Here is a 13,383-nt window from a genome sequence, read left to right on the forward strand (position 1 = left end):
GACAACCAGTTGTATCAGATCCAGTAAAACTGTTAGGATTCTGGTTGGATGAGCGAGTGAGCTGGAATCATCATGTGAATCAAGTATGCAGGAAATTGTCCAGGGTGCTGTACCTCCTTAGTAAGCTGAGATGAGTGGTGGATCAGAGAAGTCTTATCATGACCTATCATTTGCTGGGATACTTACGGTGTACAGTCAATATGTATTGTGCTCGCTGATGTATATCAAGAAGAACCTGGAGCAGTTACAAGAAAGGTGTGATATACACAGCCGCAATACGCGACATGCAATAGACTGGAGGTGCCCCGGAGCCGACTGGCGGGGACCTACAATAGCTTTCCTTCGCAGGCAATAAGATTTTTTAACAGCCTTCCTAGTTCCTAGACAAATTCAGGAAACTCGGGACTCTTGGTTTTATACCACGTTGAAAAATAAACTCCTGGAAAAGCCACTCTACTCACTGCAGGATTTTTACAGTGAACCTCTTTTTGGGAGTAAAGCACCTCCACAGCGTGAATGACCATGTTAGGTTATTTTATTGATATTTCCAACACTGCCTATCCTGAAACCCCAGTCATTGGCAACGACCTCAAGTATCAAGTAAGTATAATAAATTTGAAAGTTTAAGAAACTAAGATTATAATAATAAGAACTGAGACAATTTAATGGGCTGATAATAATTTTGGACTTGATTTTCTTACCGTATTGGCAGAGAGAGACGTTGAACAGACCATGAGGGGCACAGGGGGGACCCGATGGGCAGAAGCAGTCATTGTCGGGGTTGTGCTCGACATCTGCGAATACATTCGTGGGCGGACTGAACCTGTATCCAAGAACTTTCCCGTCAGTGACTACTTCTTTCTGGAAACTGATAACAGAATATGAATTTTAAAACATGCCAAGAAAAGCTTATTCTGATCAAGACAGATAGATTGTTCGTAAAAATATATAAATAAGAATAGAAATAAGCTTGAAAAGGTGGAGGATATTTTATTTTTTAATATGACACAATAAAATATAAGGAATACAATTTCAATGTATAGATAATAGAGTTTGCAATTCAGGCTTTGAAACTGTCAATACTGTACCTATCAAACAACGTGAAGAAGGCAATAATTTACGTATATTTAAGACACATGGTAAATAACATACTAGTCATTTCCAAATATTACAACCAAATGTATGCTATGGTGTACAATAAGTACAACCAAATGGTCTATGTTCAACAGTTGGATACAGTCAAACAATACTCTCTTATACATTTATCCTTAATGTTTAATCTCTGTTCCATCATAATATATATTTATTGTTCATTATACATTTAAAAATATTAATATATTTAATAATTAACTTTATAAGAGCTCATATAATATACTAATAAAGAAACAGATTGATTTATTGCATATACTTGAATTTAGTAAGAAGCCTTTGAATATGAAACTGATTTCAGAATCATAATAAACCTGATCCATGCATAATTGAATTATAAAATGATCATTATATAGAAATAGTCGGTTCTGTAATTCGTTACCCGCATTATGAATGGTATATTATATTATGAGAGGATAACTTACACCAAAGGTAAGAGACGGCAAATATCCTTGTCATAGATGTAGATAGTGTCCTCTTTGCTGATGTGAGGTGGGAAGATGGAGCCATCACTCCCCATCACACGGTTGCATTTCTCAGTTTTCCAGTGGCTCATGTGAGTTTTCCCATTGAATGTATCCACTAAACCGTATTTAGTGATATCATTTGCCCCAGTGAAAACAGTTACAACATCTTTAGCGGTACCATTCTTCTGTAAACAGAAAAGAGAAAAACAATCAACATACAATCGAACCCAACTCGCCAGTTCATTTGGATTGATTCACATTTATTGAGTTGAAGAAATCAATGGAATATCCTGTTTTTCCATATTCAGATCTAAGAGATCGTTTTATGTTGATCAAGCGGGAGCCTCAACTGTTCTGTACATTACAAATATACATAAATGCAGGTGTTAATTATGTTCAGTTGATATTATCATTGATAAATAAATTGGTGGATACTGTTTCCAGGACTCCATATTTTTCAACAATGAAATAAAAAAAAATCTATATTTTTTCTTTTTCTACTCCAATTTATTTATTTATACATTCATAACCCACTGCAGTTTTGTACTAATAATACTGTCCAAGGAGAAAAAGGGAAAATGTTGTGTTTCTATTTCACTATTTCATTCGAATCAAGCATGGAAAATGATAAATTTATGTTCATTGTCATGTAATTTCACTCTATGTTTATCACTACTTTTGATATTGGATTATTGTATGCGCTGTAAACTATTACGATAAAATTATTATTTTGAACAAAATAAATGTTGTAAGGCTTTATCAGCAATTCTTATTCATACTGAGTGACTTTCAAAAATTTATTCCAGTCAATGTATCATAACAACGGGTAAAATAATGAGCGAATTGTCCCAAAATAAAAAAGCTAGCGATCCTTCTTTAGGTGCACGCAGCAGGTAGGCCTACACATAATAAGAAAGTCTAATTCCATTTTTCCAATAGTTCTTCTATGGCACTAGCTTGATTTGAACACGGTGTCAAAATAAGTGAAATGATACTGGTGTTTTTTTGAAACAAGACAATTAAACAATTTGGTTACATTTTAATAATTAGCACAATTATTGTGTTCTCATCGTTTAAACGTGTCAAATCATTATAACCGTGAATAATTCAATTATGAGGTTTTGGTAAAACTTGCTTTGTTTGATGAGTGAAACGGTGCACAGGGTCAATCTGTACAGTTTTATATTTGTCAAAGTTACTATCACTTATTCTCTTATTCAGTAGGCTTATACCTACTTTCCATTCTTTCTGTTATGCGAGTGATGAGGGGGAGGGGTTGGGAGATTTTTGGAGGAGGTCACGTTCAACAAACTATTCTTCAGTACAAACATTCAGCAACGTATCACCACGCATTTATAAATATCAACTGTAGCCCCAAGTTTTTATTATTCTCAACACATTGTTGGCATACTCCAAGGTCCAACAACAGGTCCTTCACCGAATAGATTATTTGAAAAAATATGGATGAGTCACAAATTTGAAAGTATTCATCGATTGAAGATTTATTAGTTGAAAATTCAGTACATCTAAATTTATCGTCCTCTGTGAACTATTAGTAAATAACTAATGTCAATAACAGTGGATCCATTCATTTCTCATCATCTCTTTAAACATAAATCCAATCTAATCTAATTATCATCCCTTCCTTGATAGACACGCTCAAGGCTAGCATTAATTTGGTTACTGCACTTACCGAAAACATTTCTGGATGTAACGACTTGAAATCGTCAGCACAGCCATACAGTTGCATAAAGAAGTACCGAATAAAAAGTAATAGATAGTTGACAATTTAAAGTAGTTTCCTTCGCCTTCACTAGAGCACACAGAGTCATAACGTTACTGATGTGAAGGTTCCAGAAGTAGTGTAACAGGCGTTGGATAACACAATAAACCAGCTAACTATATTCCATCGACAAGTCTTGATGAAGAATATAATAGTATGTTTGGATATATCGATCATAGGGTAGTTTCTGCTCCTTGGGAACAACGTATCGATAAATAATAACTTAATTCATGGATGCATTTGTAAAATTATGATTAGTATAGTTGACTTTCTCCCCACCATAACAGAAAAGTTTTGTAATCTACATGATCAAAAGTAATCTCAACTAAGGTACTGTAATCATACTTATAAGAGCATTCAAAACATAATGAACAGATATCAGTCGATGCAGTAGTTGGAAGGGAACTTGACAAACAACTATAATTAGACTTTTTTCTGTTGTGGTAAAGCTTTGCAAGAATTTTCAGTGATACACATATCTTATATCTTCATAACAATAAATCTCACCCATTATCCTTTCACAAGCCTGATGAGCATGTGGGCATCATCTTCAGTAAAAAGTCTAATTTTAATCGATTAATGAAATAAATGACTTAAAGTGACCAGAGACAACTGATACAAGTTGATACTCTAACGCTACTGTCTTTTCTGTATAGTGTGACTTACCCCATACATAAGACCGAATTCTTCATAGGGTAGTTTCTGCTCCTTGGGAACAACGTCCTTGGCCAGCTTGAGCAGAGGATCTTCGTACCCCCAAAGCAGTTGTCCAACGGTCACTTCCACAAATGGCTTGATCTTCAAGATGTCCATGATTGAAGCCATGGCTAACCTAAGGAATCTTGCTGCGTGTTTACTTTGAGATGTGGCACTCTGAAAAAATTGTTTCATTGAATTTTTTCTGTTCTTGAAAAGCAATTTTCATTCTATTTGAGACATAATAATCTTAATTGAATTTCATCTATATTTTCAAGAAGAGTTTCATTCATTAAACAATAATCTAGAAGCTAGAATCGAGAATAAAGTACAGAAAAGAATTCATTTGAAGTTTTCATCCTTCTTTAGCAGTTGAATGAAAAAATGTAATAAAAATAGAGAATCGGATAGTTAGGTGCGTTGTCTTGTCAAGGATTCGAATTGATGCTTTGAAGTATGTGCTACTTGAATAATAAAATGCGTGGCATGAACAGATTGGTCAACAGCAGCCGTATGTGGCAAGCAATGCTTATATGCATTCCATTTGTGATGTGAGGCAGGTGAGTTGGCCCTGGGTGTTGCATGAGTGCCATTCTGTGCAATTCGCATATTATGCCAATTTATGAACGCTTAGTTCTCTTTTTAATTGTAGCCTATGGCATCATCGCCCAGATATGAATGAACAATGTACATTACATTGAATATATTATACTATGTAGGCTAGGTGCTACGTATAATGTAGATTGTGGATAATCATTTTTCAAACGCTTCATCAGATATAATAGCTTCTGTAATAAACAAATGTATACATTGAATGTTAGCTATTCAGTATATTATATTTTTCTACATAAAGCTATTGGTGAAATAAAATAGAAATATCAGCAATTACCCTTTTATATTTATTTGTTTAGTGTATAGAATGTTCCAACTCATAAAAGTCAAATTCTTTTGACAATGGCTCTCATGAGCTGAAACATATGCGCTGATCTATAATATTTTAAAGGAAGAAATTGACTTATACATGCACGGGATAGGAAGTACACGATTTTCAGTTCTTCAAGATTTCATTTCGCCAAGTTTTCAGTTTGTCAAGTTTACAATTCGTCAGGTTTTCAGTCCGTCAAGTTTCCAAAGTGTGACACTTTGCTTGAGTGTTCATCTATCTATCTATAATATTATATAGAAAATTGGCTTATACATGTACGGGATAGGGAATAAGTTTACACGATTGACGCATTATCACTTACGATCAAATGACCTGATTAACATGTAATTTTACATAAATATTCTGAATTTATCAAGGATGTTTATAGGCTTACTTCCATTGCTATTAATCAATTAATTCAAATTTGATAATTGAAACAAATTTTTTCAATTATTAATACGAAGTTTACACAATAATGAAAGCCCAAACAAACAGTTTTTTTCAATCCGTAACGTAATTGGTGGCACGCGCGATTCATGAATGACAGGTTGCGGCTTCGAGACCAATGAAACGTTTTCTTTGGTGAAATTTTTCAACTCTGATGAAGATTATTCACGTGATTCTGACAAAATAAAATATCAATTTTTTATGTTTCCTGGGCATATTGCATATTACAACACAACATTTTTCCCGGTGCAAAGCACGAGATACCTCTGCTAGTCGAATATATATGATGATATTTTTATTTTGTTTCAACAGTGAATAATTACACTGTTGTTAACATTGAGGCCATAGGCCGAGGACTAGAAAAAATTGAGATCTGGAAAAACATTTTTGCCCGTGGTGTGAACGCTATTTTTCGCCACACAGAAAAATAAACAATATATTAGAATAACTGTTCATTAAGCACTTCCGAAAGCAAAAGTGGAAGGTCATAGCTCTAGCAAATATGAGGTAATCTGAATATCAGGAAATTGTCCAATTATTTTTATTCTGATTTGTCTAAATAACCTAAAAGATTATGTTAAATTATGTGAGAAGTTGAGTTTATACTTTTTTATTCTTTCAAATAACAATAATATGATATTATTATAAATGTTTTAATTATTGAATAATAAACACAAAAATAATGTAGTTTTTAGATCAGCTGTTTTAGCACACTTGAAATTTGGCCAATCTGAATGTCAACGTCAACAATGCTTGTTGTCATCGACCTAGGAAGTTTAGGTTAGAAGTTCTATCCTACTCTGAAAATCGAATTTGAATAGTTTATAATATATATGTTATCTGTTTTTTCAATCATCCAAATAAAATGATAGTATATTATTGCAGAATACTTTATTCAATTCTAGAAGCATAAACTGGTTCCGTTTCATAAACTATTTTGTAAAATCGTTCAGCACCATGGATATTGCCCAAGTAGTTCCAAAATTATCCACCAGGTTTTGTGATAAACGAAGTACTATGAGGTTTGAGGTTAAATTCTATTATACTCTGAAAATTGAATTTTAATAGTTAATAATATCTTATTTGTATTTCATTCATCCAAATAAAATGATAGTATCTTATTTTAAAATACTTTATTCAATTCTAGAAGCATAAACTGATTCCGTTTCATTAACTATTTTGTAAACACGTTCACATCAAATCAGAATCAGCTGACTTCAAGGTTATTTTACAGCCCTAGGGCCGTAAAAATTTTACCGGCCTGGTCAGAAAACAATCACTTTCGGCCCTCATATGACGCACGTAAACCAGCTCATTACATCCAAGTGGGGCGAAAACATACTTTACAGATCGTACGAATTGATTACTGACACACATGATGCCTTTCATCACAACAATAAAGTACTCTACGAATTCAGGGATGATATCTCACTTGTTTAAAAAGTAGTTGTTGGTATGAAACAAACTCTGAATAGTTGGATGTGTGTAGCCTAAATGAATACATGTAATATGTATTCATGTAAAACTTTGGAGAGAGGCGCAGGCGAAGGAGAAGGTTTTCCACATACTGTAGCAGTTTTGTGAAATTGGTTAGGAACCGCAGTGCTTTCAACCTTGATATAATATTAAAGGAATGTAGTGAGAATCGGGTTTTTGTTGGAAACCGCAGAGCTTTTAACTTTGAGAAACTCTTACACAGGAGACAAAATACAATGAAAATTTAAGCTTGGTAAATATGAATAAATAAATAATATTGAAAGATGACTTACCAGCATAGGAATATTAGGTACAACCACCATGTCATCCTCACTACCGACTGAGTTATCAGGGTCAAATCTAAATATTTTTTGTTGCTGGAAGCTAACTGTTCCATTTTCATTGAATTTGAGATTCACTTTCTCCCATGTTTCTCTGAAACAAACAAAGAATTATTCGACAATAACAGTTAGGTCTGATATTATATGTTTTGAAAGATTTTTTTTAAACTCAAACTCTAAATAAGACGATTTTTAATTTTATCACACCATTATCAATTCTATGACTATTACAGTTTTTCCATAAAAATCGTTTAATGCATTCCAGTTCAAATGCTAAATTAGAAGAAGATTGAATAATAAATATCAATGTTGGCACATAAGATAAATTAGATTCTGGTTTGGAGAGGTATGGTGAAATGATGTACTATGATTGACTGTAAGAACGAACTAATGAAATATGATTTAAGACTTGTCATTGGTTGATACCTGTTGCAAGTTACACCTGTTGGTAGGAACTAATAACTTAATAAACTTACAAATAGAATACGACATTAAAAAATGGATGAAATTCAATGTCAAACATGGAAATGCACATTAAAGCAACATGGGAAGCACAGTTGTTATTTTTGTGTTGTCACTCTTCAGTAAAACGAGATAATCTGATGAAAATTCCTGGGATTAGAAGTCAATATATATTTCCATTCTTGATAAAATACGAGAAAGCATTATTTTCTGAAAAGTAGTCAGTCAGCCAAACACTTGCGGCAGAAAGTATAAAAATCTGGGAATTTCTTCGCATGGATCTTGCTGATTGTCGAAATTTTGTTCGCTATTCGTTTTATTAGGGGATTCAATGGTTGTGGGTACACCAAATTGAAATTTTAGATATTTATTGTTTTTCGTATTTCTTGCAAAGTGAAATTCATGTAGCCTTCATTCAATTTTTGATCAAAAATGTTTCAAATACCAACAATTCTAATAATTAATTTATCAAACCATCCAATTTCACTAATTCTCTGCACCAGGACTAGTGGAATTTCATCTAGTGTGAAAAGCACCTCTCATGTTAACCCTTATTTAAATTGGAAACGTTCACATGAACATCAATGTAAGACAACTATTGTGACAAAATCTGGTAGATCATTCATTCAATGTAATTCTAAGAACCAAATAGCTCACAAAAATTTCACAAAAACATCAATATACCTGAACAAAACAAGAACAATATTACAGTAATGAAAGCACTGGAATGTTGTCAGAAATATCACTAATTTATTTCAAAATTACATATGTGTAAATACACAGACACTGAAGATGACACACACCAATGGTGTTGGAACATGTACCGTATTTAATTTTACAATAAATAGTGATATTTCTGACAAAATCCCAGTCTTTAAACATCTCACCAACAATAGTTTCTGAAGACAAGAACAATTATTTTTATTATCAGAGGTTTAATTAGTAGGTATCAAGAGAAAGATGTCTTAGCAATATAAGGCTTGTCGCAAATAGAGACGCGACTGGCACGTGTGACACGACGCGACGTGAAATTTTGTAGCACATGTAAAAGTATTAGATCAGCGCAAATTGACAACTTGACAAGACGCGCCACACGTTAGTCTCAAATGGTCACCTGCTATGAGCATATACCGTAAATTAGCCTGCGTTGAAGTGGGACCACCCTGGGCACTGCAGTTCCGGCGGTATATGGGCCGATCAAGACCCGGACGTATCCTCTAACTTGCCTACAAGCCTGGAAAGCCTACAAGCCAACATATCCGTAGTCCCCAATTGCATACGTCTTCAAGGTAGGCGCTTGCACGTCAACCAAGCAAGCGCCCAAAAATAGACGCGAGCTTTTGGGATGGAGGCGTTACCCATGGATCTCACCGTCTGGGATATTTCACATGCCTGCGACTTCCAGAGACGAGGGTACCTTTGATTCCTATAGTCTGGGACTCCACTGGAAAACCTCGAAACTCCATCAGAGTCTTCACTGTTCCCGATACGGAGAGTTCAGATGACCTCCAGAGTCTGGAGTTTTCACCTGACCATACACCCATAGGCCAGGCTACTCCTGGACGGAGTTATCTTACTTCCTTTGGCGGCTTTTCCCTTTTTCGGGCGAGACTTGATCCCCGGAAAATTCGAAGGCCAGCCTTATCCCTCAGGGGCAGTGGTGCTTGACAAGACGCATATTGGAACGAGACCAGCACGTGTAGAGTTTTTGTAACTCTAGTAAAGGAATGTATCAGCGCAAATCGGAAACACGTGCGATTTTTTACTAACCTTCTAATAATTATCAAGTTCATGTCGGGTCTTACGTCAGCCTCGTCTCAATGTGAACATTATAATAATATGATCATAAGATATCAACTCGTTTAGCAGACTCGCGTCTCAATATGCGGTTAGCCCAATGCCCAAGGAGCTGATTCAAGCGTGGAAAGTAAAAAAAAACTTATGTGGGTCGAGTTTCGAACAGAAAAATAGATACGATAATTGTATTATTATTATTATTTCTTTATGGAAAAATTATACATCTCTGATGAAAGCATCTTCAAGCAGCACTTTATAAGTGTTCTAGAATAAGTAGCTATTTTCCGGTTGGCACTAAAAGAATTATTTACTATTCAATGATACAGAGTACCCTGTACTATGGTATCACAATATACAGTTTAGCTCCGAAATATATAAAACAGCCATTACAGAATATTGTAAAAAGGATAATAAGAACTCTTTTTAATGGTATTGATCGCGAGCTATTGGGAATTATGTCCATGGGGGCCCTAGCCAATTATACTGATTTGACAAGGAATTATTTCATAAACCAATTTAGAGAAATAAATGAAATAAACTATGAATTGAGAAACAGAATATTTAGACCCCAGAGATTCAAGAATAATTATGGTAAAAGAACTCCAGAGTGCAGAATATCATATCTTCTGAACTCATTGCCTCTGGAATTGCGAAATTTACAAAGAAGGGGTGAAGTTCGGGCAAAATTGAAATTATTTTTCATTGCAATAATTGATGATTGACATATGACATATGGTTGGATTTACAGTAGAAATGCAAGCTCACAATAGTTTCTCAGACTAGCGATCATTTAATAGTTATATGGGAAGGTTTTACATTTTATTATAAGTAATTATTTATGAATTTCTAATTTGCTTTGTTAATAACATTCATTTAATATATTATATATTAATATTTGTTTATTATGTAAGTTATTGCAACATAGTAAATGTTTTTAGTATTTTTTTTTAATATTTCTCAAATAGCTTAAAGCTAGAGGGATTAAAAATATATACAGTATGAATTTTGTATTTAATGAGATATGTATTGAAATTGAAATAAAATAAATAAATAAAATTTAATTTCAAAAATGAATAATTCCACGAAGTTGATGACTTTTATGAATTGACGAAGTACTTATACAGAAGAATATTGTTCGTTGACAACAGTTGAAAACAAATAAATAGCCTACATATTTATGGCCTGTAGTTTCTTTGGCTCTGTCTTGACCAGTGTCAACCAAACATTCAAATAAATTGATCGCGTACTGGCAATCCAAATGATATTGTAAATTATACAGACTCTACTTAAAAGTCTTGAATACTTGAAATATTGATATTCTAATTTAAAACTGGGCTAAATAGTCTAATAATAACTTGAAAACAAAAGAAACAAATTAAATGATACAGGAAGCATCCTTTGCTTGTAATGCAGTACGCCTATATTGAATAATATGAAACTTATGATTTTATACTCTGACCAGAGTATAAAGTTATGCTATGTTTAGAATGTTGGCTCTTTAACTATGTAGAGGTAAGTAAGGAAGATATTGATCATAAATGTTGTGGTTATGGCTGTATATAGCTATTTACATAAGTTCAACTACAACGAAATAGATGTAGATGAGCGAATACCAAGGGAGATTATGATCTTGAATGTTTTGAGTTTCAAACAATTTGACTCATTTCCGTACTCTTATCATTTGTCTTTGTTGCAGCAATTTTCTCGGGTATGATCTCATGGGGGAAAAATTGACATTGTTCTGCTCACTTAACCATCAATAAATTCAGCATAAAAGATCTACAGATTTAAAAATGAATTTATTAAACTTAATTGAATCTCTGGGACTGGGAATAATGAAATTACGCTAATATGAAGTGATTTTAGTTAGTGAAAGAAGATCAGATTTTAGATGGTTCTAGGTTTTCTCACGAAGATAACCTCGTTATTAAGAGTTTGGTGACATGACATCATTATAGAAATTAATTATTATTCATCATTTTTGAAACATTTCTTAAAGCAACAGTAATCACTGAACTAGGAAACTCTGTACATTTTACAAATTATTGTTAAGAGAAAATACTTGCAGTTACAAGAATATAATAACTACTCTAGTACACTAAGTTTAAGTTCAGCCTAGAGAACGGATGTTTTCAGAGTGGAATGTATATTATAAGCATTGGAAATGAATCCTGTATCACTGTGGAAAGTCTATTAACTACCACGATTAGGTAGAATTCTATTCATCAAGAAAAAGATTGCCATAAATCATGTAAGCCAACCCCTTTGGAAACACAGCAATAAATGGTAGTTAGAAAACCTAATTTTCAAGATGATAGCTAATTCAAACAAGATGACAGCATATATTGAAATTGTTTTACTAGAGCTATTCTACACGAAGACTAAATTTTATTATAGGTTATTACTCATTGAAAATGTTAAACTCACAATGCTGAGGAAAATAATATGAGATTTTATGAAAATATATGTTTTTGGCTTCGTTAGTTGAATTCCAATCTGTTACATGAGTGGAATGGTTAATCACAATTCTGACAATAGTAAAAGTTCACAACCAATCAAATTGCTTAAATTGAAGCTGCTGACAGAAAAACATTCACCATATCACGTCTTCTGCCCTACGCTTCGAAAAATGTTTAGAAAACAATGAATGTAGTAAAACAGTACCTAGTAATTTAAGAAATCCTTTAAAGGTTGTATTCTTCATCCTAAAAATTGGTAGGTATTTCATCATTCATCCACTGCAATAACACAATACTTCATCACGAAAAATTGATAGGTTTCGGGTTATTGGCGAAAAACCTTAGCTTATTGGGGTGTTCCCAAGAAAAATTCTAGAAAATTCATTTCACTAAAATGGTTTGAATCATATCTCATAGGTAGAAACCAGTGTGTTGAGCTTACCAAGGTGGATGGGAATGAAATAGTAAAAATTAAATCTCGAAAACTGGAGGTCCAGACTGGAGTACCTCAAGGCTCAATTCTGGGTCCCTTACTGTTTTTGTTGTATGTGAACCAATTACCAAAAGAGTTAAAAGATCACAGAGCTCTGTTGTTTGCTGATGACACATCGCTTATCTTTAACAATTATTTATTAGATAGTCTAGAAATAAATGCTTTTACTGGAGTACAGTCAATTGTCCAATTCTTGAAGCAAAGGCAATTAACAATAAATAGTAAGAAATGTCAATTCCTACAATTCAAAAGTAAATATAATTCAGTAGAGGATAGAGAAATAAATGTGTTTGTAGAGGAAAATGAATTAGACCAAGAAGAGAAAGTAGCATTCTTGGGAATTTTATTGGACAGGAAATTAACATGGCATCCTTACATTGAGAGGATATGTAATAAGATATCATCTGGGGTATTTGTCCTGCGGCAGCTTGCTAGGCTGAATGATGAAAAACTACTGTTAACTGCTTACCATGGACTTATACTATCTCATATTAGGTATGCTATTTTAGTATGGGGTAATTCATCTCAACAAAATATGGACAGAGTGTTTAAGATTCAAAAGAAGGCACTCAGATGTATAGAGAAAGTGAATAGGTTAGACTCTTGTAGGCCTTTATTTAAAAAGCTTGGTCTATTAACTGTGCCATCTTTGTATGTATATACAAAGTTGTAATGCATGTGAAAACGAGTGGTGTGATCCAGAATTCAGATGTTCATGAGTATAATACGCGAAACAGAGCAGATTATCATATAATGGGTCACAATAGTAGGTTATTTGAACAAAAACCAGATTATATTGGTAGGAAATTTTATAACAAGCACCTCAAATCTTGAAAAGTAATGATGATTTGAAGATTTTCAAAAAAACAAATGAAAAAATATTTAGTT

At 33.5% G+C, this 13,383-nt stretch overlaps 1 protein-coding gene across 2 annotated transcripts in view; it reads right to left on the reverse strand.

The window, feature by feature from the left end:
• LOC111047159 (scavenger receptor class B member 1) overlaps positions 1 to 13,383 on the reverse strand; it is a 146,737-nt gene that overhangs the window by 4,116 nt on the left and 129,238 nt on the right. For both annotated transcript variants that reach the window (XM_022332836.2, XM_022332833.2), the window contains exons 5-8: positions 7,237 to 7,378; positions 4,066 to 4,272; positions 1,575 to 1,801; positions 702 to 868 (exon numbers count right to left, since the gene is read on the reverse strand). In XM_022332836.2, the coding sequence (XP_022188528.1) occupies positions 702 to 868; positions 1,575 to 1,801; positions 4,066 to 4,272; positions 7,237 to 7,378 (743 nt within the window). The remainder of the gene's footprint in view (positions 1 to 701; positions 869 to 1,574; positions 1,802 to 4,065; positions 4,273 to 7,236; positions 7,379 to 13,383) is intronic.

The sequence above is a fragment of the Nilaparvata lugens genome, chromosome X (assembly GCF_014356525.2).
Source record: "Nilaparvata lugens isolate BPH chromosome X, ASM1435652v1, whole genome shotgun sequence".
Taxonomy (NCBI): domain Eukaryota; kingdom Metazoa; phylum Arthropoda; class Insecta; order Hemiptera; family Delphacidae; genus Nilaparvata; species Nilaparvata lugens.